Here is a 27,616-nt window from a genome sequence, read left to right on the forward strand (position 1 = left end):
TACATGTCTCTTTTTAAGTACCAAACATCACCTAAATTACCCTTTCTGGCACCAAGCTGAATTTAAGCAATCCCAAAAGCCATATATATCAATCAGTAGTCAAATTCCTGATGACAACATACTGCTTTGTACTTTTTAAAGGTATAATTTGAAAAAAAAAAAGGAAAAAAACATATTCTAATGTAAATGTATAAACTCAACATGGATAAAAAGGATGACATGACATAGCCATGGCAAATACATGTACATTAATCTTAATACAAAGTTGTACAATACTTGATGCAGGGAAGGAAACTGGAAAAAAAAGACCTGGAAAAAAAAAAGATGCTTGTGCTAATCTTACATGTAACTCGAGGAAAACAACAAATGAATATGGGGAAACAAAGTGAAACAGAAATTCTGAAGTATTGTACAAGTCATGTTGGGAAGGGAACTCTACTGTAAAAAAAAAGCTTTCCTGTAAAAAAAGCTATTAAATCTTAACTCCTGGGGGACAACAAATGAATAAAACAGAACTTTGGAAGTTTGAGAACTATTTCCTAGACCTTAAAGTGACTGCTGCGCTTATTTTGGCTACACACATACAGGACAACACTCCCCTGGTATCAGTAGTGGTTTCGCACAGCTCTTCTCTGGACACTTTTGTCTTACACACGTGGCCTTTCCTTCCTGTAGAAAAATACAACAATATATTAAGGACTGCAACCTTGACTTATTGTAATAATAACCAAAATGACCCAAACAAACGGACATGATCTACATGCCAACATTCCTTTCGTTGTGATACAATGTATAGGTAAGGTTACCGGTAAATGTCTATGGATTTATTACAACTGAGTGTATGTCAATAGATCGGTGGGGACTTCAATCATGTAACATCTGTGTCCATAATATCACCAGGGTCCATAATATTGCCACCTTGAGAAACAGTGTGCTTAAAGATATTTTTACTGCAACAGACCCTAGGTATGAACATTATTTTGATGTGCGAAGGAGTGCATACCAAAAGTATGTTGCAGTAAAAATATCTTTAAGCACACTGTTTCTCAAGGTGGCAAAATTATGGACCCTGATGATATTATGGACACAGATGTTAACCTATATCTTGTTATACATGTATTTTGTCTCAAGCTTGAAATCTTCCCTCAATGAAAAGCAGTCAGGAGGCTGATTTTACAATACATGTATAACCAAAAACTCAAACCAAAAAAGAAATCTCAGGAACACCACTAATTTTCTTCAATAAAGTCGTACAAGTTCATCTGTGTTGGTGGACATCATTTTTAACAAAACTGTAATTTCCAATATCAGTGACTTTCTAAAAAGTTGTTCCTTGTACCAAATTGACCCCTCCTGAGCTCACCTGACATCTGCATGCTGTGCAGTCGTCTGGGTCCCAGGTGTCCCCGTCCTGGTACCTGTTCCCTTCCTCGTCTTTACATGTCTGCAGGTGCTCCAGCTGGACCTCAAACTCTCGCACCTGGAAACGGTTACATGCACAAGACACGTCATACAAGCAAGAAGACATACAGACAGACAAATGACACCATGTACAAGAACAGACTGCCATATACATTATGTAGGAGTTAGGAGTTATGTTAGTACAATGTATATCTGTTCCCTTCCTCGTCTTTACACGTCTGCAGGTGCTCCAGCTGAACCTCAAACTCTCGCACCTACATGTACAAACAGTTGGTGTGTTACGCAGTTATACCGGCTATACAGATACAGATACAGTTAAATATGCATGTACAAAACATGTCATACCAGCAAAAAGTGTACACATAGACAAAGGAGTTAGGTGTACAGAAAAATCTTGCACAACAGAAAGTACAATGTCAGAAAATACTGGCAATTACAAACTTTACTGCCTGTCTTCAAAGTTTTAAGCTGTAATTCTACAACTAATTTTAAGATTTAAGTTTTTTTACACATAATACAATTTACAACAAAGGTTTTATCACTTTCCTGACACTTAAAATTGTAAAAAAATATTACACATAATCAATTACTGAAATTAGGTGGGCAAGAACATGCAAATACAAAAATCTAAGATCAAATCATCATCAGACATTTAGACATTTGTCTGAAGAATCATCCTGGAATATCTTGAAGCACCCACCTTTCTTGTGAGCTGCGAGACCGCTCTCTGCAGGTCCCCTGCTATGTCCTGCATCATCATCATGCCGTACTCCAGACGCGACACACGGTCCGATTCATGAGTTAGAGTAACGTTCTGTCCCAAAGCATGATACTCCGCCACTGTGTCAACCCTGTCATGTCTAGGCTTGGAGAGCCTGTGTTTACTGCCGCCGTTATGTCTGTGTTTCATGGCTACAAATTCCTCCTGTTTTCCCATCTTCGCCGTTTTTCTTCTCTGCTTCGCGGTCTCCAGGAAGTTCACGGAATCCGGGCGCTCGGAATACCGGGCGGAGCGTCGCTTACGGAATGTTCCAGACACAGTGCCGAATTCTGCAGAGTTGGCGCAGTCTGAAAAAAAACAAGAGAAAGAAAGAAATCATCAGAATGTTAGGAAATTAAAAATGTGGTAAGGCAAAGCATAGTTTCCCAGTGATTAAAAACTTAAGGTACATCTCGATCTTGAGTCTAGTCTGCTAGCCTAACCACTGGGCAATTTGACACCATGCAAACAAAAAAAGGTACATTAACACAGTCACGTACTGCCTGTTGAAAAAGTGACAAATAAAACTGTACCTTTGCAGCACTCCAGGTGGTAAGGTCCATTCCTGGAACACTGTCGCAGTAGACATACATGTACATGTGGCCAGTGGGGAAGTCTGTGTTTAGGAAGTATTAACAGTTGTCGCAGTAGACATATCCCGTTGGAAAGTCCGCATTCAGAAACACGTCGTGCTGCACTCTGTCTATGCTCGTATAACAATATATGCACACACAAAGAAACAAACAACCACGTACCTTCGCCATGTCCATGCGATGAGGTCCATCCTTGGTACGTTATTGCAGTAGACATAGCCCGTTGGGAAGTCTGCATTCAGAAACAGACACACAAACACCTACATTTTGTACACCTATCACAAAACTGTACCTTCACAGCACTCTGTCCATGCGGTGAGGTCCATCCTTGGAACGTTGTCGCAGTAGACATATCCCGGTGGGGAAGTCTGCATTCAGAAACACGTCCTGCTGCACTCTGTCTATGCTCGTATAACAATGGACACACAAACAAACTAACAAACAAACAAACAAACAAACAAACGAAACTGTACCTTCGCAGCACTCTGTCCAGGCTGTGAGGTCCATCCTGGGTACGTTATCACAGTAGACGTAACCAGTGGGAAAGTCTGCATTCAGAAACACATCGTGCTGTACCCTGTCTATGCTGTCGCCGTTGTCGCACAGGACTCGAGCTAGACTGGTCTGACGTAGCTGGGACAGCTGGGAGGGCTTGAACACACCGGGGTTCTCGTACCAGAACCTGGTGGGAAAGGAGAGGAGTGCATGTTTATCTGAGTGTTGTAAAGGCAATGCTCACCCCAAGCAATGGAGCAAGGGTGCTCCCCCTCTTCCCAAAATCATAGAATCTCTCCCAAAATGTTCAAATTTAGGGTTTTCTCTTAGTATTTTCATGAAAATTTGCTGATTTTTCATCAACCAATTAGGGAGCACCTCTCCCCTGAGGATTTATGGGGAGACCCCTGAAAGGTGATGCATTAGCCTGTGTCACACAATCCCTTGTTGTCATCAGTGGCTGATTGGGCCTCATTCTCGAGAACTTGTGGCCATACACCTCTAACATCATAGCCTGTGTTACACATTCAACCTCTCACTGTTGGGCTGATTAGGCCTCATTGACAAAAAGCTGGGGCCATACAAGAAATAATGAACTAAAAATTTAAGATCACACACCTCTGCAAAGTAGTGGTAAATATTGTTGTGAATTTATTCATTATCTATCAAAAACTGGAGCTGAAAATTAGAAATTTGGGAGAGTCAAATTTTTGTGGTGAAAATCAGCTCAAACTTGCTTCAGAATGTGATTCATCTGTACCTGTCTCCATCCCTGATGTTCCTGAACTGCTGTGTGATGATGCAGAGAAACGTTGGACCCAGCAGCGAGCCCGGTACGAGATCCTCCACTGCTCCCGCAACAAACAGGTCCAGGTTTCCCGGGTGACCTGTTCACGATGACAGCGGAAAATGAAATACATTTAAACACTAGAAAGGTAACATTTGAAAAGCAAATGCTTAATGTTTACCTTCACATAACTTTACATGTATGGTCTGCTCTGTTGATTCTTACTCAAATAGTCACAGAGATTTGGTACCTCAGGCTGCATAAGTGAAATACTGATTACTGCTGCACGGTACCTTTTTCTCTTTTAACCTTAGGCCCCATAGATTTCTGAGCTGACCAAGGTATTTTTAACTCTTCATTTGTTCTAGTGTTTAAATGTGTCCTTTTTTCATGTTGCTCTGTGCAAAATAAAGATAATGTTGAAATATAAAAACTAAAACCCACCATACAATTGTCGCAGCCTGTCCCTCAGCTGTGGGTCTGAAATTTGATGCCTCAAGCTGTCCCAGTCGTTAACGGCTGTCATGTTGCACAGCTTCCGCCAGTCGTTGTAACCGGGCAGCGCGTGGTCCCGTCCCCGCTGGATGTTCAGCGCGGCCAGGTCCAACGCAATGTGGTGCGCCATCTCAAACAGTCGCTCCGTCAGCTCCGTGTTCACGAACTCGCGCGAGTTCCGCTGCTTCAGCGGCGTCGCGAACAGTCCCCGGAGGACCGGGTCGATTCCTCCCTCCTCCACGACCCGCTGGGGAGAGAAGAATGCCTGGTGGAGGGGGAGATGTCCCTCCGGAATCTCCTGGAAGCTGCCGTTGAGTCTGAAGATCATAGGATTGATCAGGGTGTGGCCGATTCGGTAGGCGGCGGTGGCGAAAGCGTTGATGATGCTGGGGTTCGTGTTCGGGTCGTAGCCTGAGTCACCAGATATGTTGTGAAAACACAAGTATTAGAGGGGAGAGAATTTTTTTTATGTATTGTGTTTACCGACAATGTTTTGATTTAAAAAAAATCATGTCAGTGGAACCAGGCTGGTTTGTAATTCAATGAATTTTGAACTTTTGATCAACTACTACACTGTTAGATGGAAAAACTGTAACAACTGTGAAGAGAAGGGACTTCCTTCAACTGTTTGGGCCAAAATATAAGCATTTTGGAGTTGATTCAGAGGCTGAAATGTTGTTTTTTTTGCAACTCATAAAAAATGAAGCGGGCGAATCTGAGAACCAACAAATCAAATTGGTGTGGCCTAAGGAGAAAAAAAACAATCATTATTACTACTACATGTACTAGCCTCGGTACTCCCCGATGAGCTCCATGCCCTTCTGCCCGACGAACTTCGGCATCCAGTGGGCGAACGTGATGTGCTGCATCTCCGCGCCGACGATCTTCCGCCCCTCGTGGTAGATTGTGTCGCCGTCCCAGTGCGGGTTCAGCCGACGAAGCTCCCTCGCGACGCGGTTGTGCTCGCGCATCCACAGCGTGTGCATGGAGAGGAGACCCAGCTGCTCATTGCTGCGCACATCGCCCGCCAGGAAGCACGGGATGGGGCTAGGAAAGAATGAATAACAGGTTTATGCCGTTATCATGAAAGTTCATCTGTGTTGGTAGTTACATGTTTAAAGTTAAACCTTTTGGTCCAACACAAAAAGTTTCTCTCCCCTAGAGCTTTCGACCAGTCACTATGGTCTTCCTCAGTAGACTGACCCAGTGAGGCTTGTCACGTGGCTTCTTTGAAGTGTGACGTCAACACTGGGTCATTCTACTGAGGAAGACCAGAGTGACTGGTCCAAAGAGAACTTTTTGTGTTGTTGGACGCGGTTGTGCTCACGCATCCAGAACGTGTGCATCGAGAGGAGCCCCAGCTGCTCGTTGCTACGCACATCGCCAGCAAGGAAGCACGGAATGGGGCTACGAAAGAATGAATGAATAACAGGTTTATTTCAATAAAATGAAATAACAGATAATACTACATGTAGTATGCCATTGCAGTTACAATCACTGAATTGGGACATATTTGACAACTAAAAGATGACTTTTTTACAGAAAATGCGAATTTTCTACATAGCTCGATGCATCTCTGGTACAGTGTGGTCACAGATTAATGCTAAATCATAGTATTACATACAATCATGTACATGTAGTTCTGACCTACTGTAGTATGATCTACACACCTATCGTGCTGCCCTCTCTGGCAGTCGATCGGCAGCTCGGTGTTGTACGGCAGCAGGTACTTCCCGTTGGCCTGCCGCAGCCCGCCCTTGAGTAACCCCAGCCGGTTGGATAGGTCCCGGATCTGCGTGGCGTAGAGGTCGTTACTCCCGTAGACGTTGGAGGCGTCCAGGAAGGACGTCAGGGTGTTAATCTGTTCTCTGGGAGTGACCTCGTTGAAGAAGAGGGACGTGCTGCCTGTACCGCACACAGCGCTCGATCTTCTGAACTCCATACACCTGTTGGAATACAGTCGTTTAGACTAGACAGGGCAAATGCATAATCTTTACCTTCACCATTGGTTTACCCAAACAAAATACTGCTCAATATATACATTGTGTAACATCTGTGTCCATAATATCACCAGGGTCCATAATATCGCCACCTTGAGAAAAAGTGTGCTTAAAGATATTTTTACTGCAACATACCCTAGGTATGTACATTTGATGTGTGAAGGAGCGCATACCAAAAGTATGTTGCAGTAAAAATATCTTAAAGCACACTATTTCTCAAGGTGGCGATATTATGGACCCTGGTGATACATTTATTTATGGACACGGATGTTACATGTAAAATATGTGCTGAGCAGCCACTGTAGCTCTGTTCTGCTTCAAAATGTGCCACACACGATCTCCTGTAAAACAGTAATGAGGAGGTACAGAAAATTGGAGAAAGGACGTCAGGGTGTTAATCTGTTCTCTGGGAGTGACCTCGTTGAAGAAGAGGGACGTGCTGCCGGTACCACACACGGCACTCGATCTTCTGAACTCCATGCATCTGTTGGGATACAGTCGTTTAGATAAATCCAATTATGCAAACATGGGGAAAACATGTTCTGTGTAACGCAAACTCTATGCGCTATCTGTGGCTTTGATGGCCCTTCCCCTCAACTTTTCAGGGGGCCGGCTGAATGTTGGTGTTTTAATCAGCCTAGGAAAACCTGTAATGAGGAGATTGAGGAGATGACTTGGAAAGGAGCAAGACCATCTGTCACACAATGTACATTGTAGGCCACCACTGCTTCCAATTCTAAGGAACTTCAATTCGAATTCTTTATCCCATTGCTTTTGTTTTGATTGTGTGTGTGTGTGTGTGTGTGTGCACGCGCGTGTGGCCAGAGGAGAGTGGAAAGCAGTGGTGGCCTACATTTTGTGACAAATGGTACCGGGGACCATGAGAATGATGAGTTATTTTAACGTTTGCATCAACCATTGGCAAAAACTGCTCTGCTACCTACGGCCTCACTTATACACTCAATTGAGACATTCTGTTGTCAACTACCGGTATACTTGTTATATGTTACAATATGATGCTATAGTTTTGAAAAGGGGCTCGCTACCTCATCACCACTTTTTTTAAAGAATAGAAAACCCCACCTGTGTCGAATCCTTGGGTCCCCGCGGGGGATCTCGATGGGGAAACATGGCGGGGTGTTGTCACAGGTCTCATTACACCTCAGCCCCGTGCTGAAGGTGAACTCGCTCGAACTCTCCACGGCAAGGTCAAGGTCATGGTCCAGGAACTGTCCCCACTGCATCACCATGTGTGAGTACCTGGGAAAATAATACAAAAAAGTCTGACTTTAGGACCTGTGTGCTTCAAAACTTCTCAAAACCACTGATCGAGACAGAGACATTTGGGAACTGGTTTCCACCTTCAGTGATGTCAGTACTTTGGACACTAGACACAAACGTCTTCTGACTACCATGTGGGACTACTTAGGACAGATGATAGCAGATGATAGCAGTGCCTTTAGGACAGGAAGATAAAAGAATAGTCCAATTTCTTAAACATGCAAGATAGTGGTCCAGGAACTGTCCCCACTGCATCACCATGTGAGAGTACCTGGAAAAAATACATTCAGGAAAAGTTCATTCAAGACATTCAGGAACTGGGTTACACCTTCCAGTGGTGATATTAATGATTTTGATTTTTTTATTTATTGAGATTGTAACAATACAATACACGTGGAGCAGAGGCAGCTGTTGCTGGTGTTGTGTCCTGCACATAGAAACAAATACAGGACAGACAATACTTATTTTCACTTGAGTTAAGTGAGGAAAGTCGTGTTAAGTGCCTTTCCCAAGGGCACAAGATCGGTGGCATGTCAGGACTCGAACCCGGGACCTCTTGGTTCCGAGTCGAGCACTCTGCCGTTACGCCAAACGACCCCACGATGAAACTATAGAACAAAAATATGCAGATATAACTTATTATAAGAATAGTCCAATTCCTTATATATGACCTGTTGTAACATACAAGACATACATCATAGAGCATTCATTATCTTTTCCCTACAATTCATAATTTCCCAGATAATTCATAGTTCCCACCATGTACAGATTGTGAGTAATTACAGAGTGTGAATATGGATTATGGAATGTAATTATTCATTATTTGTAAAAAGTACACAACTCATCTAGTGGTTGTAAGGTACTTTCAATGTCTGTTTATATACAAACGTAACATACCTAGAGTCCGGAGTGGTGGTGGAAGTGGACAGGACCTGGGTGGACACTCCTCGCGAACTGGGCTTGGAGAACCCAAAGTACAGGTGTGACCTGTGAAGGAAAAATGGCAAATGAAGAAAAATGTACAAAAGGACTTACCAAGTATCTACTCCTAACAAGTGTCAAATACAGATACAGAAGCTGGTGTGTTATGTTGAAAGGCGGTTATACCGGCTATACAGATACAGAAGCTGGTGTGTTACGCCGAAGGGCGGTTATACCGGCTATACAGATACAGAAGCTGGTGTGTTACGCCGAAGGGCAGTTATACCGGCTATACAGATACAGAAGCTGGTGTGTTATGTTGAAGGGCAGTTATACTGGCTATACAGATACAGAAGCTGGTGTGTTACGCCGAAGGGCGGTTATACCGGCTATACAGATACAGAAGCTGGTGTGTTACGCCGAAGGGCGGTTATACGGGCTATACAGATACAGAAGCTGGTGTGTTATGTTGAAGGGCAGTTATACTGGCTATACAGATACAGACCTGTTCCATCCTACTGGTGTGTTGAAGCCATTTTCGTAGATGGGTTTGAGCAGACGCCTGAAGGGGGTGAGGGCCGCCCCCCACATGGGGTGCTGGAAGTTGTTGCACGTCCCGTCGAAGGATCGGTACCTGAGAGAGGGAATGGTTTATTCACACTTAAAACAGTTTCCAGTTGTCATAAAAAAGCAGCTATGTCGATTTAGCTGAATTGAGTTGTGACATGACATAGAAGCAATCAGTTATACGTTACACTGATAAAATTATCTTGGACACTTGCTAAAATTTGTAAAACTATAATACTCAACTTTAAATTACCTTGTGGTAATTAGACTTATTTCATTTTATATTTACGTAGTCATATTCTGAACAGACGTCTGCCAAGACGTATTCTTACACACATCGAAAATGTGTCAAGAGACTGATGTCATGTTCTTTGGACCTGATGCTGTTGCATACATAATCGGGCTCTTCGTGAATCTAAGAGTTCTAACTCTCTACCTCTGGTGGAAGCAGATCCTGTCGGAACAGTTGACCGTCTGCTGGTGGGTGGAACACCCTGACAGGTTTGCCACCAGGCGAAGGTGGCTGGGGGAGATCAGCTCTGTGTAGGAGTACTCTGCAAAAAAAGGCAACAATTTTGACCGTTTCCAAAATCATATCCAGTTGCTTGAGTAACTGTTAATGGTTATCACTAGCAGAACATTCATTAGGCCACACCAATTTAATTTTTTGTTTCTCGGATTCGCCCTGTCCATTTTTTGCAACAAAAAACTTTTCTTTTGGGTTCTAAATCAACTGCAAAATGCTTAATGAAAGACATATTTTGGCCCCAACGGTTGAAGAAAGTCCTTTCCTTCCTAGTTGTTTAAGTTTTTTCAATGTAACAGTGCAATTTTGTTTCATTAGAAGTTCAAAATCTATTGTTTTAATTGTAACATTGCCGGCTATCATGGGGTACCTTAGCCTGTTTTTTTTTTTCGCCCTGTCGCTCCATATTTTTTCTAGAAAAATCAGAGAAACAACAAATTAAATTGGTGTGGCCTTAATTTTCTAATTCCATATAGCAAATGAATGTACCCGAATCCTCCAGGTTGAGTTTCATCCCGTGCTCCACCTCCTGTCGCACCAGCTGCAGCGTTCGCTCAAAACCTCCGCCGCACGTGCCAGGCTCAGGGCTTCAGGGACGGGAACCGCATCAACTGGAACATGGAAAAAGCAGAATGTTATACCCTCTACTCATGTGATGTGATGTCTCATTCAAACACTTGTACATTGTACGAACAAAGCACATACACACACACGCACGCACGCACACACACGCGCACACAAACACACGCACGCACACACAGGCACAGGCTCAGAGACACACAGGCCAGGCTCAGGGCCTCCGGGGAGGGGAACCGCATCAACTGGACAGGGGAAGAGCAGATTGTTATACCCTCTGATGTGATGTCTCATTCAAATACAATGTACTTAGTAGTACATTGAACGAACACAAGCAAATACACACACACACGCACATACACACATACTCACATACACACACACACACTCACTCACTCACCACACACATACACACACACACACACACACACACACACACACACACACTCACACACACACACACACACACACACACATACACACACCCACACACACAAACACACCCCAAACAATACCTCTCTGGATATGGCAGAAATAATACCAGGGTTTTGAAACCCTTCCTACCTGCAGCAGTTGAGAAGGCATTCAAGGACATGTAGGCCGGGAGAACAGGTCATTTGGGGTCGTGTTGAAGACACAGTCCACACACAAGCAAACATACACATGTACACAAACACACACACTTACTGTACACACAAAAATCATTCATAGAATAGGGCGTTTTGGTTCATGTTGATGGCACGGTCCACACACAAGCAAACATACATGTACATACAAACACACACAGACAGATACACACAAGCACAAACACACAATCATTAAAACAATACCTTTCAACACAGAGGCGACAACAAAGTCTCCGTGTTTGGGTGGGCTGAGAAAATTCATTTCGGGTTGTGTTGATGGCATGGTCAAACAAACAAACAAACACACAAGCAAAGCATTCCTACCTGCAGCAGTTCAGAGGGAGTGCGAGGCCGGGTGGGTCTTGAGAAGAGGTCGTTTCGGGTCCTGTTGATTTCGCGGTCCACACTGTTGATGGCCCGCTGTATGGACGGCCCCACAAACGGGTCGCCGATGAAGTTGTTGGTCTCTGAAACTGGAAACAAACAGGATTACCGGGTAAGGCCACACCAAGTAAATTTTATGGATGACGTCCTTTGGAGACCCTAAATCTAATGCGAGAGGGCGAAAAAAAAACAAGAAGGGCCCTAAAAAACAAGATGCCTAGATTAGAAATATACTAGGAGACGACAAATGTTAGGACACAAATTGAATGAGGTGACACAGTGTAACAAGCAAGAAGTCTTTTATTCATCATCAAAACAGCAATAAATCAGGTGGAACAGCAATTGTCGTCCTGTCCTGTTTTCGCATTACAGGTTTCATGTCAATCTGACGATTTGTGGCACTGTCGTGACTCTTTGGTCATAGTTACAGGAAGCGGAATTTCTTGTTTTTTTTTTCTAGGAACAGGCCAAAATCAATGCGCGCGCGGACGTCATCCATAAAATTTACTTGGTGTGGCCTAATACATGTTATCCATGAGGGTTATTGCCAGAATTTATTTTCACAATCATTATGTAGGGGTTGGGAACAGAAGACTATATATGCATGGCATGAACAAAGTACAGTTGGACAAAGTATGTAGTGGGTCTCACTCTGGCATCCTCCCTCTGAAAAATGATAAAATTTGCAACCTTTTTTTTTGGGGGGGGGGGCAAATTTTGTGAAGTAAAGTTTTCCCTCTCTTACAGCCTTATCATAAAGCTACATGTAAATGTTATTTTTTCATGAAAGGTCACAAGATTCGTAGAAAAAACACCCCTCCTGCCTGAAACCTGCACCAAGGAGGATCCCTGACCCCCAGTGGAAGGGCATGTGAAGAATACTCTAGATTGGGACAGTATAGCAATGACTCAAGAGGAAGAAGAAGACCCCAACACTAGTCGAAAGGCATTGCTTTCAACAATTTTTTATACTCAACATAATCAGAATTTGTAGGAGAAATTTCTTTTGCCCTGTACTCTCTCTCTCTCTCTCTATCCGGTTTAACGTCTGTCGTTCCCCGTAATGAGGGTTAGACAAGCTTGCACACTGATACTGGGGCTTGATGGTAGCACGCCATTTGCCTCTGTCCTGTAGTTCTTGGGCACAGCAGATGTCAATACCCCTGCAGGTTATAGTCTCAACAACTTCATCTGCCAGCCACGCAGTGTCCCAACATTAGGTGATGCAATCCATGATAGGTACATTTATGCAAAATGTTAAATTAAAATAAAACCTTACCCTGCACAGTGAACACCGGCCAGCTACTCAACATTAAGTGACGTAGTCCATGAAAGGTACATAGGCAGAATGTTTAAAAAAAATGTTTCAAACCTTACCCAGCACAGTGAACTGCATACTGGTGGAGACGAAGCCGATGGTGTTTCTGGCGGAACATTCGTACCGCCCAGTGTCGGACTGGTCCACTCCTCGGATGATCAGATGTCCGATGGCACTCAGGCCGTACTTGCTGCTTTCTGTAAAGAAACAGTTCTGTTAACGTGATGCTTTCCTGCATACACCAATCTTCATCTTATCCTTAGTACATGTAACGTTAGATATGGACATTCATGGACAAACAGAAACCTAACTTCCTATGAAAATCACGGAACCCACAATTAATAGGAAAAATTGGTGTTTTTTGTCTTCCTCCACTTATGAATAAGAAGCCAAACCCAACTTGGCTTCTGGTAGATGTGGTAGATGCATGTATAGCCAACACTAGCACTTGAAATTGTCTATTTGTATGCAACAGTCACAACAGTTCCATGAAAGAAAGCTGAGTAGGACTAATGCTAACCAAAGCAAGGTAGCCATTTACACTTATTGAAGTAAGGAAATTAGTGCCTTTCCCAAGGGCACATCAGGACAGTTCAGTTCAGGGATTTGAAGTTCAACCCAGAACCTCTTGGTACATGTATCTGGATGAACAGTCACTTTTGCCATTCTGTCACACAACAATGTTGTGTGACAGAATGGCAAAAGTGACTGTTCATCCAAATCACTGGTAAGTGATGTCATCACTTACCAGTGATTTGGATGACGTCTTTGCTCCATGTGATCACCAGCTGAGGTTTTCCAGCTTACAATGTGTGTACATGTACACATGTACATGTATGTATCTTTGATGTTCTTTAAGATCCTCACGAGTCACGAACCACAAAATATTTACAACTCCCTTTTGCCTGTTCATGCATCTCACAGTCATAATACCAGATCTTCCGCACATAACTTTAGATTACCAATACCTAAGTCCAACAGCAGAAAACGCTCATTCCTGTATCGTGCAGTCGTGCTCTGGAACGATCTACCATCTGACGTTAAGACACTGTGCGATGTTATCAGTTTTAAGAAAGCCGTTTCAAACAGTAGTAGTGTCACCTGATCCTTGACCCTTGCTCGCCACTTTTAAATTGTTTATATCTATGTGTATTTATTGTTAATGTGGTGTACATGTATGTATGTATGTATTTTTAAATGTTTCCACTATGTTGTAATTGCTATAATGTTTGAGCCTTGGAAGATTAGCCCTTCGGGGCTAAAAGGTTTCGAAATAAATGAATAAATGAAATGTATAATCTATTATGGTTGCACAAAAGGAAGATAAGTACTAGTGAGACTAACCTGAGATCTGGATGCCGTCTTTGCTCCATGTGATCGCTGGTTGAGGCTCCCCTACGGCGCTACACGGCAGGCTGATCTCCCCTCCCGGCTGCACTGTCAGGTCTGTCGGTGTCTCCGTGAACGTTGGGGTCACTGTAAACCAATCAATTGTTGTATCAATCAATCAACCAACCAATGAATCGTCAAAGTTGGGGTCATTACAAACCAATCACTCAAACAATTATAAAGGTTGGGGTTACTAAAAAAAAGTTCAAGTTTAACTTTCACGAAATTCAAGGAAACAAGCTTAAGACACTGAATCAAGTTTTTGCAAAATTCATCACTGTAACAGTAATCCAACTGATCAACCTGTATGTTCCTTATAATGATCAGTAATTGTGGGGAAAAAGTAATTACTCTCAATTAGTTTCTAATATAAACCTTGAATATTTCCGGTTTCCCCTGCATGTTCACTTCACCATTTCCAACCAAAGATGTGCTTTTATTTGCATATAAACAATAAACAAACAAATAAACAAACCTCTGGCCTTGACTGTGAGGTCGGCCCGTGCCCTGTCCACGCTCGCCACGTTGACGGCCTGACACTCGTACGTGCCCCGGTCGTACGAGGTCACACGGGAGATGCGCAGGATTCCGGAGGACAGCACAGTGAAACGCCGGTCGTCTGGTAGCTGGTTACCTAGGCGACAGAAACATTACAGAAATATGGCCATTATTACAAAATACGAAAAAAGACTGATGATGCTCAGCTGAAAGTTTGAAACAAAAAACAAATTTGCTCCACTTAATTGTAGACAGATATCAACATGGTAGGCCAATAAACTGCAATTGGATACACCGGATACGGTCATTCCTGCATGAAAGTGCTTCCTACAGAAATTAACATTTGAATTCCTACAGGAGAGTTCTATTTAATGGTACTGGTACAAAATGTATTGGGACTGTGCAACATGGGAAACGTGGAATTCAAACTTAAACTTGGAAGTGTTAGAAATTGCTTTGACCATCCGAGTACAATAACTACAATGTAGAAGGTATGCCTTTCTAAATGATTTTGTCAGAATGAATCCTACCACGTTAAGCCAAGACTCACCGTTGACTGTCCACACGATGACGGGAGTGGGGTGCCCCTCGGCTCTGCAGTCAAACTCCACCGATGTCCCCTCCACCACATCAGCATCCTGGGGCCGGACTGTGATCCTGGGAGCAGCTGCAGGGATACAGAGTACAGTATATGTCAGTCTTTCCACAATGGAGACTCGAAAAGGGGGGGCACATGTGATGATACACATTCATCTTGTTATTTTTTGATACTGTAATGTATGTAAATGTAATTTTATGTTAGCTGTAACGTTATGTAGTAATCCCGTGTCTTTTATGTCCTCTCCTGGAAGACTACAAACATGTAGCTGTCACTTACATGTAGGTAGACAGCTAAAGGAGAGGTTGAACTTCAATTAACTCCAAAAAATTCTTTTCAAATTCAATCTGTACCTGGAAATAATGAAACTAAGATACAGCATACATGTATAAGACAGTGGATTGATTGGCAGTGATGTACACAATTATTGAATGCATTTCCTTTACAGCAAAACCTTATACTTCACAACAGTGCCATCTAGGTGCTACACAATGTAAGTGCAGGTACTACATGTAGGACACCTCTACACACAAGAGATGAGCCACTGAAAACTTTGCCTACATTACTAGTAAGACTAGTACATGTAGATGCAGAAGTCACATGTAGTAACTGGCTATTATAGCGCTGAGAATACAAATTTTAAAACTGAATGGCAATCAAATGTTCCTTCTTGTCTTTCACAGTATATTTTTCTTTTAAAAACACCTTTTTCATAAAGAGAAAGACAATATACATGTAGGAAAGTTATATTCCCTGACAGTACTCCAGTAGCAGCTTTCTTCAATAGTTCTAGCCACCGTCCCTTGGAATGTATTTTGAGTGACAGGCCTGGGGCCAATTCAGCCTCTGACATTTGGAAGGTCAAAGAAGTCTAACCTCAACATTTAAAAGTCTGTTTGTATACACAAGCGACAGTGAATACATGTAATCACATAATGACAAAATACTGCCCATGGCAACAGTGGGCAATTTATCATTAGTCATTACCGCAGGTGACAAGGACAGCTGACATCTGTCCAAGAGTCCTCGATAAAAAGACGTAGCTCTCAAAATCATTTCTTTCTGCATATCTGCACTGGTGTACGTAACATTGAGAATTACCTGCACCAGAGAAATTTTACCTGCCTAGTGCACCATTTAGAATTTAAGGAAGTATGGATCATACTAAAAACTTTTCAGAAACCATTGCCATTATTTCTTTTATACAACATAGGCGGTAACAGTCAATACAGCAAATAAAAATACACACACACCTAATATGTTACATAAACCCAGTACTCCTGTGTAGGTAAGGTACAGGTAGACACCAGAAATACCTGCAGAGTTACAATTTTACCTGCACTAACCTGCATATGCAGGTGGTATTTCGAGCCCTGAAACCCTCAATCTGATAACACTATGCAATGACACTTAATTAGATAGTACAGCACTTTTTATTTTCCATATCACAAGTTCAACGTCTGACATCTTGATACACAACACTACAGTAACTTGTTGAAGAGATTCATTTGTCACGTATAGATACAGTTACTACAGGATTCTTTCAACAGTGACAAGTTTGAAGGGTAAGGATCTCGGGCCTCGCACTCTCGCGAGACTAGGCCACTCCGTGAACAAGATGGACTGATAGTCATCAAACAAGACTTTTGAAAAAAGTTTATCTCGGCCGCTGGCCATGTAGTTTTGTGTTCTTGGAGGATGTCCACATAGATTTGTGTAACTGCTAGAGAGGAAAGAATGTATTACCTAGTATGTTCATACCTGTAACACCAAACAGGGTAATAAGTTGGCTTCCATTATCATTTGCTTCAATGGAATTAGTGAAAAATATTAATCTCGAAGCAGATGTTGGGAGGGAAAATGTTTAGGTAGAGATACAGATTTTCATTTGTGATTGAAGATTTGAGAGACAGGAAAGAGTTTAGGATATGTATGTGGAGCTAATTTCTCTGTTAGAGTAGGTTACACAGCTCTATGTATGGGGAAGACATTTTTTGGAATCAGTAGTGTCATGTTGTATATTACAGAGGAACTATGTTTCATCTGTATGTTTCATTGAAATTGTAATGTCTGGACAATACTGATGAATAAAGAGCAAAGATGCATGTGTCAAAAGTGAAATGTTTTATTTTGGTATAACTTCATGAGACAACACAAAATGGAGTGGCTACAATAACAGAGCTGTCAAACGTTATCAAGCTTAATGCACTAACATATTGTTAGGTTGTACGAATTCATAAATTTTCACGGGGGGGGGAGAACGTAACTCTGTTTAAATCTGTTCAACAGCACGAATAAAACACAATGTAATTGATTGCCCTTGCCCGTAGTATCTTTAGCTCCATTTTTATCCTATGGCTCTATGCCTAATACCCTTATAATTCCTGATATTTTGCTATTTTTGCTAAGTAAATACCTTACCAGCCTCATGCGTTACATCCGGGATCTTCGATATGGGAAATTCCATTCAGGCCACTAATCAAAAGCGACATCTTGCGACCGAGGAATATAGTGCACTTCCATAACCTTCGTCTTGACTTATTCAGATGTCTCAAGGTAATATTAAAACGTAATTTTTTTAAACTTGGTTTATTGGTGCAATTGCAGCAGTTATTACCAAATCTTTATAACATTTAATGCATACTACTCTCATGTCCCTAATAAACATACCCCCCGGAATAAACATACCCCCCGGACAAATCTTCAAAGTCTAATATACATACCCTCCGGAATAAACGTACCCCCCGGAAGATGACCAAATTGACAGGTGAACGGTACTAAAATGTGCTCTTTATTTCAATACCAATGTATGGGCAAATCTTTCACTGTTACTTTTGATTAGGAATATAAATATACTGTACTAGTACTCAACAAACAGTGTCGACATTACAGCCATATTACACCACTAGCAATAGGGGTGGGTACCTGTTCGGCTCTTCCAGGTCCAGAGGATCAGGTCCAGGTCCGGACCTGTACCTGTACCTGATTCTGAATACCGGAGTTTCAGTACCGAATTTTTTTGCTAAATGATCATTGCTAAATACAATATAACGTTAAGTATATGTAACCACTACAATGATTTTCATTTTATTTTATTTTTTTATTTTTATTTATTTTTTATTTATTTTCATTTTATTTTTTATTCTGTTTTATTTTATTTTATTTCATTTAATTTTATTCTATTTTATCCGTTCTATGCATTATCAAACTTCTCCTCTACTGCTAGAGCTACTAAAACTTCAGACCGAATATATTAAACATTTTAATTCGCCCCCTCTAGCGGTTTGGGCCAAATTGCAGCTTTCCAAAAAAATCCAAGATGGCGGCGGCAGATCGGGTGTTACGCGCCGAAATGATGCATTTCATTGTATTTTCCTTGGTCTTTTACGCGATTCAAGCAAAGAAAACAAGTTGACCACAAGAACAAAAGAGTAATACAGTACTGGGAATCTAATGGTCCGTTTTGTTGGGCGGTAATTTCTCATTTCAAGTGAATATTTACGTGCGTCACAGTGATTTATTCACCAATCAAAAGCGACATCTTGCGACTTAAGCAAATATGGAAGGTTAATGTACATAATTTATGTCATTGATCTATTGGTCCAATTACAGCAGCTATTAGCGAAATTCTAGAACATTAAATGCATACTATGATATAAAACAATGGTTTTGTGGTAAACAGCATTTCCTCTTTTTTAGCAACTTCGTTGTATCAGAATAACGACACTATCATCCGGTAGGTCGACACCACAAAGTAAAGTATACATGCAGAGTAATTGGTTTCATTTGGGTTTTTTTTTTTCACGGTCGAAATCAAGATCCATCCATCCAACCATCCAACCATCCAACGTACATATTTTGGAGCACAATATCTCGGCCGCTCAGGCGGCCGAGATAAAAAATGGAGGTCAGTATCCTTACCCTTCCAACTTGTCACTGTTGAAAGAATCCTCTAGTAACTACTGTAACAGTAACTGTTTTCAAAAGAATGCAGTCACCTAGCATCACAGATGCTATCACAGTCATCACTACAAGCCTCTGTACATGCACCTATTAATTTCCCTGTAATGACCTGACTTCTTACTCACTCACAGCTAATTGGGTTAACCCAGGTACATGTGTATTCCCTGGCCAGTCTGTCCCTGATTTCCCAAGAGCACTTGAATGGATATTCCACAAGGCGACTCCTTGTTTACCTTAAATGAACTTCTTTGGAGGTAGAAGACCTACAGCATCAGCAAGAATACAGTGAAGAAGGAGAATTGGCCAAAGAAGCTTAAATAACAGGTTCTGAGCCAAGTTCAGAAACAGATACACCTAAAGCCCATCTCACAGATTCAGAATCTTCCCCTGAACACCAGCTGACCAAGATAGGATGAGGTTTGGGAGCAGTCAACATTGCATCAGAATTTTGTCTGTCGCAGATAGTGAGTGAGTGAGTGAGTGAGTGAGTGAGTGAGTGAGTGAGTGACTGAGTGAGTGTGTGTGCGTGTGTGTGAGAGAGTGAGTGAGTGAGTGAGTATGTGAGTGCATGAGTGAGTGAGAATGAGTGAGTGTGAGTGAGTGAGTGAGTGAGTGCATGAGTGAGTGAGTGAGTGAGTGAGAATGAGTGAGTGTGAGTGAGTGAGTGAGTGAGTATGTGAGTGCATGAGTGAGTGAGTGAGTGAGTGAGAATGAGTGAGTGAGTGTGAGTGAGTGAGTGAGTGAGTGAGTGAGTGAGAGTGAGTGAGTGTGAGTGAGTGTGAGTGAGTGTGAGTGAGTGAGAGTGAGTGAGTGAGAATGAGTGAGTGAGTGTGAGTGAGTGAGTGAGTGTGAGTGTGAGTGAGTGAGTGAGTGAGTGAGTGAGTGAGCAGACGATACATTTGAAAACAATAGACAGGATGTCATCCTTAAATACGCTAATAGCATCTTAAATGAGACGTTCTGCTGAAGTGCTATGCACGATACACATTTATATTATTTGCACAGGCGCAGTACATGTACATTCTGCCAACATGCTAAATTTGCCCTGATGATCACCCAATACCAGCCAAACTGAATCTTAAGAGCCCAATGTGGAAGATATCTAACATGGTATGTAACATACGTCACCCATTGAACCATTTAAGTCTGGAAAACAGACATGGTCCTCAAGTGGTATTTAGGCCAGGTTAAGTCTTGAGCCTCTGATGGATCGAAGACGTCAAACTTTTCTATTTCTTGGAAACACAGCTGTGCGCTACATGTACTAAGTACTTACACTGGGTACGTACTTGTATGTCGGTCAAACTGAGTACCATGGAAGTCTGACTTGCATGCATCTTGCTTGCATAGACCTGGCTGCGATGTACTTTTTAAGGATCATGTTGATCAAATAAACCATTGATTCATTCATTCATTGATTCATTCATTCATTCATCCATCCATCCATCCATTCATTCATCCATTCATTCGTTCATTCATCTTGTTACAAGAAAATGGCAGGTACAAAATGACAATCATGCAACACCAGAATCTCAGGTCATCATATGTAATTTCCACCTCTTGATGTCCCAACTCCCACAAATATTCACACTGGGAATATGAAAGACTATGTACATTGTGATGCATGCTGCAGAAAGCTGTTCTTTGCCAAAAACTGGCTGTTATTTTGTTATTTATCATGGAAGGTGTTTAATAGTGGTGTAATGTGGTATATACATTGTACATGTACATGTAAGCCAACTTATGCCACTGGAAACTTGCACCGATGTCAATGTGAAAAGCAGACTCTTCAGCTCAGAGACTTAATATCTATTACAAGACTTAACTCCCCGATCCTTCCAAACACTGTAGACATTGTCAGATATAGGACCATAAAAACGTACTGGTGGGATTTGTATCCGGATGGAAAGTAAACACTAAAGAACCCGATAAGAAGCTTCCATTTGTCTCGTAAAACTTTTACCTCACTGTAAGAACGGAGACAATGTTGCATCTGTGCCCAGGGCAGGAGGGATTTTGGCATATGGCTTAGAAATATGGTACAGGGTTAAAAGACTGGCAATCTCTCACTGTTGCATTGGCATCAGTCCTGACTGTACTGTTGGGATGGGAAATTACCGATAGCAGGGCTTGAAATTTGGAATACTGGGTGCACTTAGGCACCACAATATATTTGTGTAGGCTTACCTATAGAAAAGGTACTGTTATACACCAGTGGTCGAAATACTTTTTTTCAGTGTTCTGCAATATTGCAGAAGAGTCAAAATTTTGTTCTGCAATTTGGAAATACTTTCTGCAAATACACAAGCCTCCATACTACAATCTTGCAAGTTTGTAAGCATGAACTATTGATTGATATGCAAATTAGTGAAGACAATTTTTTGGAAGTCCAAAAGGAAACAAAAGATAAACAAGTCAAGACAAGGTTGATGTAAATTAGTGAAGAAGCTCCTGTTGTTTCAGAACAGGAGCTTAAGTGTTGTCTGTCCTTGGGGCCAAGAGCACCAAATCCCAAGTGCCAATTTTTCCTGCTGCAAAATTGCAGATTGTATAAATTTTTCTTCTGCAATCTTTGAAATCTATCTGCAGATTGCAGACTGCAGACAGGTATTTCGAACACTGTACACTAAGTACAGTGTATACTGTAACGTTATATTCTTGCCATTTACACAGATTAGTCAGAAAGTAGTAGAGCTGGTGTGTTACGCCGAAGGATGGTTATACCGGCTATACAGATACAGAAGCTGGTGTGTTTCACCGAAGGGCGGTTATACCGGCTATACAGATACAGAAGCTGGTGTGTTACGCTGAAGGGCGGTTATACCGGCTATACAGATACAGAAGCTGGTGTGTTACGCCGAAGGGTGGTTATACCGGCTATACAGATATAGAAGCTGGTCGAAGGGCAGTTATACCGGCTATACAGATACAGAAGCTGGTGCGTTACGCCGAAGGGCGGTTATACCGGCTATACAGATCTAGATACACCGAAGGGCGGTTATACCGGCTATACAGATACAGAAGCTGGTGTGTTACGCCGAAGGGCGGTTATACCGGCTATACAGATAGATACAGAAAAATAATAAAACCTTTGTTATGCCACTTGTTTACAATTCAAAGGTGAACCTACAATTGTTTTCCTTCACTAATGTCTTGGATTTATAGGTTGGTGCACCAGTCCTATTCCCGAATTTCGAGCCCTGTATAGTAAGAATATTGGCAATCTCACACTATTGCATTGGCACCAGTCCTGAATGCACTGCTGGGAAAGGATACACTGTCAGATGTGAACACTGCTGGGAAAGCAATAGAGGTGAACCATTACGTAACCACATAAATCAAGCTGCTAGATAAAGTCTCTGAGGAATCAGACTTTTCAGACAGCATTCGGCAAACCATTGGGTGTACAAATGTACATTACCTCATAGTTCCATTATAGGAGATACCATTGGTGTCAACAAAGAGAGAAAAATAGTCTACAATGCCATACCGTAAAGTGCATTTATTGGCTTACATTTGTAGCTCTTTTTGTAGGTAACTTTAATCCCTATGCTGAAATAATCATAAGAACTGGTGATACATTTTACAAATTACAGGCACACAGCAAGCTTAAGTTAGTATATGATTTTTAAGTGGTACATTTGACATTTCAACATTTCTTATAATGATTGCAAAACTTAGTGTTGAACTTCCTTACAACCTAAAACCTTACAGAAACAATACAGCAGTATTGTTCTCCAACATCTGCACAGTTAAATATGGTATGTAGTAGGGCTGCGGACCGGTACATTGTCCAATACCGTAAAAATCGTTTCGGTACAGGTCCAAAATACCGGATCATGAAGTAACGAGTATATACCGAAATAGCTAGTTTACACCATGTATATGACTAAAGATAGGTAAATCCTACCACAAAGACGAAAAATTAGCACTGGAAAAGACGTAAACACCGTCGATTGATTTGAGATCCTCAGTCTCACGAGACATCGCTAGAGTGTGGCTGATCCAGGGTTGTGATAAAGATACTGACAAGTTGTCAACACTTTATTATTGTTTCTGTGTCATGATTGAAAAAGTGAAGAACACGTGTTAATTTGTCAAATTGTTCAGGTACAGGTACAGGTCCGGACCTGTACCTAAACCTCTGTACCGGTACCTGTACCTGTACCTGATGTTGCGTTTAGGTACGCAGCCCTAGTATGTAGTGCCCATAAGACCAACACTTTAGAAGGCTAAATAGTCTTAACAACACCATGCTGCTTTAATTTTGCTGCCGACAGTTATGGAAAATCAAGTTCAAGCCCGCCGCACGCATCTTCTGTTGCCTTCCACCTCTAGCATTTAGATCTTCCTGTATCATACCTTGAGGCCTAGGAAAAAGAATGTTGTGTTTCCTGTTTCAGGGTCGGTAGGTTGGGATTATTTTTTTTCCCTCTTTTTTTTTAGACTTGAGATATCTCAAGTGATCCAACTTTATACACAGTTTATGAAATTGAAGGGAAACTTGGATGACTTGGTGACACTCCTATTTTCAATGTCAATGTCTGAGAACTGATGAACAGTGTTTCATCACTCAGGTGTCAGATCATGGAGCTAGAAAAGGTGGATCAGCTTGAAAAATTCATGTCCCTTGCAGGGATCCACACAAAAAAAGACTTGGGTTGGCAGTTTTTTCTAGGGTCGGTCGGGAAACAGGAAACACAACATTTTTTTCCTAGGCCTTACTTAACAATGACATAATTTACTGCCTGATAGCTTTTAAATTTCCCAGACGACATTCGCCAAAATCAAGGTCACGCCCGCAGCACGCAACTTTTGTACCTCTAGCAGTCTGACATTTAACGTTAGATCTTCTTGTCTCATACCTTTAACAGTGACATGTCTTACTGCAAGATAGCCTTCATATTGCAAACGACATTCTTGCAAATCCTACAACTTGCAACTTTTGTTGATTTGCACCTCTGACAGTCTGACATTTAATGTTAGATCTTCTTGTCTCGTACTTTTAACAATGACATGTCTTACTGCAAGATAGCTTTAATTTTGAAAAGGACATTCAATTCATCCGAATTGAGGGCAGCCTACCAATAAATAGCTAGAGCCTACAGTATGAAACAAGCAACTGTTTTCCATCAGTGACATTGCATTTTTGTCAGAAAAACACATCAGTAAAAAGACATCAGTTATGTATACTAGGGGATACTATTAATAGGATTGATTCAAGTTACTTTATATTAAAGCATCCTGACATTTAACGTTAGATCTTCTCGAGACATCTTTAATTTTGCAAATGACATTCATCCAAACTGAGGGCAGCTTTTAACTGACAGATAGCTTTAATTTTGCAGACGACATTCCCCCAAATCAAGATCAGCCTATTGCACGCAACTTTTTTTGCCACTTTCACCTGTAGCAGCCTCTATTTAGATCTTCTAGATCTTCTTGTCTCACACCATTAACAATGACAAGATTTACTGCTAAGTACTAGTCTTAATTTTGCAGATGACATTTACCAAAATCAAGTTCAGCCTACAGCACACGCCATCCAAGCAGGTTCAACACCTCATCCCCTCCACCTTACTTCGTCTTGCACCTCTACCGGCTTGACATTTGGATCTTCAAGTGTCTGGTACCTCTAACAATGACATGATTTACTGCAAGATACCAGCCTTAATTTTGCAGACAACATTTGCCAAAATCAAGGTGACGCACTATCCAAGCACTTTCAACAACCCTCCACCTAGCCTGAACCTTTAGCAGCTTGGCATTTGGATTTTCTTGTGTCTGGTACCTCTAACAATGACATGATTTACAGTGAGATACATGTACACATTGTAGCCTGATGAGTTCATGCATTAGACACTTTGACAAGTGAGGTTCAATAACCCCACCCCTCCACTTGAACTTTTAGCATTCTCGTTTCATACCGATAGCTTTAACAATGACATGATACACTGTAGCTTTAACTGACAGATAGCTTTAATTTTGCAGACGACATTCTCCAAAATCGAAGACAGCCCACAGCACGCAGCTTTTAACCTGTTTCCTTACACCGAGCAGGTTCAATAGACCCCCTAGCCTTGCTTGCACTTCTACCAGTCTCACATTTGGATCTTCTTGTCTCATACCTCTAACAATGACAATGATTTACTGTCAACTACTAATCTTAATTTTGCAGACGACATTCGCCAAATCAAGGTGACGCACTATCCAAGCACTTTCAATAACCCTCCACCTAGCCTGAACCTTTAGCAGCTTGACATTTGGATCTTCAAGTGTCTGGTACCTCTAACAATGACAATGATTTACTGCCAGCTACTAGCCTTAATTTTGCAGAGGACACTCACTAAAATCGAGGACAGCCTACATCACGCAACTTTTGTTAGTGGTTCAATTATGCCCCCCCCCCCTTTTTACACCTCTACCAGTCTGACATTTATATATTCTTGTGTCATACTTTAACAATGACAACACATAGCTTTAACTGACAGATAGCTTCAATTTTGCAGACGACATCTGCCAATCAAAGTCAGTACACAGCACGCATCTTTTACCTTGAACTTTTAGCATCTAGGTATTCCTGTGTCATACTTTAATAATGACGTGATAGCTTTTACCTGACAGATAGCTTTAATTTTGCTAACGACATTCCCCCAAATCAAAGTCAGTACACAGCACGCATCACTTAACCTTGTTCAATTTTCCCCCCTCCACCCTACTTGCACCTTTAGCAGTCTGACATTTGGATCTTCCTGTCTCGTACCTCCAACAACAAGACATGATTTACGTTGGGCGAGATAGCCTGATAGGTCCATGCATCAGACACATTGACAGGTAGGGTCCAAACGGCAACCAATTAACACATTCTGCCCACACTGAACCCTTGTTCCTGCATCCAGTCAGTCGGTCAGCTCAACACCAGGAAGTCACTGGTGTTTTGCTAAGCTCCAAGCAGAGGTTTGGAGTTTTTTTAACGTTTTTAAGGTTTTCTTTACGCATGGCAACCAATTAACACATTCTGCCCATGCTGAACCCTTGTTCCTGCATCCAGTCGCTCAGCTCAACACCAGGAAGTCACTGGTGTTTTGCTATGCTCCAAGCAGAGGTTTGGCCTAGGATGTTGGGACTTGTTTTGATGTCTATCAGTCACCTTCCTCAGAGCTTCTGACTGGATAAGAAAGTCAACCCCAGTGATGTATCGAGTCGAGTGGGGACACAAACTTAGCCACATTTGGGATTATGTTTTCATCTATAGTAATAGCTACATAAAGCAGTACTCTAGTAGTAGCTCTTCAGTAAGCAAAACTGGACCAAGATCACTTTTCTTTCACTATTTCATGTCAACTTCTCAGTGACAGTTGTGAATCTGTGAAATGTATCCTGTGATCATGAAAGCCCATCCTCCACAATTAAGACCTCAACAGACTGAGGCAAACAGTGATGATCTCCCCCCTTCCTTTCCTGATTTTCTCCAGCTGAATCCAGTTGTTTAGACTCAGACGCCGAGCTAGGAGCCATCAAGTCCCACAAAATCGTGCTATCAATCACGTAAGATTGGGAAACGGATCTCCCCTCCCCCCTCCCCTCCCTGTTTGCACAGATGACTCCACTTGTAAAACCGGAGACACATGCGAACAATCTCCCTCCTCGCTTTTCCATCCCGCCTCGACTTTTATCTCGAGCGGAACGACTTTTGCGTGGTCAAACACGGAGGAGGCTTTGTTTGGTTTGTCCCGACTAAACCTGACCTTGTAAGTTTATAAATCAATAAATCAACATGCAGCTTTAAAAGTCACAATCACAAGGCAGCAAGGTGGTCTTGTGGTTAGGGATGTTGACTCAGGATCTAAGGGTTCCGGGTTCGAAGCCCTGGCAGGCCCTACTGCTGTGTCCTTGGGGAAAGCACTTTACCGGCTATGCAAAACAAACAAACAAACAAACAAACAAACAAACAAACAAACAAACAATTCACAGTCACACACCTGTCGCATCCCATCGAATATAATGTCATCACTATATATTTCTCCAAGCAGTTGAGCGTATTATTCTTTTGAAATCTCTGGCAGGCCCCACTTCTGTGTCCTTTGGAAAAGCACTTTACCGGCTATGCGAAACAAACAAACAAACAAACAAACAGATCACAATCACACACCTTTCGCATCCCATTTGATTATGATTTGTCATGTCTATATTTCTCCAAGCAGTTGAGCAATAGACATATTCTTCTTTTGAAATCTGAGAACCAACAAACTAAATTATTGTGGCCTTACAAAAACACCAAAAGCGGATTAGGCAAAAGAATCGTGACTAGAACACATACATATGCAATGTGGTTGGCAGATCGTGCAATAGAGAGATTGGACGGAAAAAATATGCCACAGGGGGCTACTGAGGTCATCAGGAAGAATGCTTGATAC

General features: G+C 41.8%; 1 protein-coding gene across 1 annotated transcript in view; it reads right to left on the reverse strand.

The window, feature by feature from the left end:
* The window catches only part of LOC109466411 (peroxidasin homolog), a gene marked incomplete at its 5' end in the record, with an annotated part of 72,850 nt that continues 45,234 nt past the window's right edge, over nt 1–27,616 (reverse strand). Inside the window, 20 exon segments of the mRNA XM_019764122.1 lie at nt 1–669; nt 1,364–1,480; nt 2,123–2,490; nt 3,249–3,457; nt 4,031–4,157; nt 4,502–4,963; nt 5,343–5,599; nt 6,223–6,498; nt 7,636–7,812; nt 8,731–8,820; nt 9,260–9,388; nt 9,758–9,875; nt 10,337–10,443; nt 10,445–10,458; nt 11,374–11,514; nt 11,824–11,834; nt 12,811–12,948; nt 14,096–14,227; nt 14,616–14,774; nt 15,189–15,305. Coding sequence (XP_019619681.1) covers nt 574–669; nt 1,364–1,480; nt 2,123–2,490; nt 3,249–3,457; nt 4,031–4,157; nt 4,502–4,963; nt 5,343–5,599; nt 6,223–6,498; nt 7,636–7,812; nt 8,731–8,820; nt 9,260–9,388; nt 9,758–9,875; nt 10,337–10,443; nt 10,445–10,458; nt 11,374–11,514; nt 11,824–11,834; nt 12,811–12,948; nt 14,096–14,227; nt 14,616–14,774; nt 15,189–15,305 — 3,245 coding nt within the window.

The sequence above is a fragment of the Branchiostoma belcheri genome, unplaced genomic scaffold (genome assembly GCF_001625305.1).
Source record: "Branchiostoma belcheri isolate BF01 breed outbred unplaced genomic scaffold, Haploidv18h27 scaffold166, whole genome shotgun sequence".
NCBI lineage: Eukaryota > Metazoa > Chordata > Leptocardii > Amphioxiformes > Branchiostomatidae > Branchiostoma > Branchiostoma belcheri.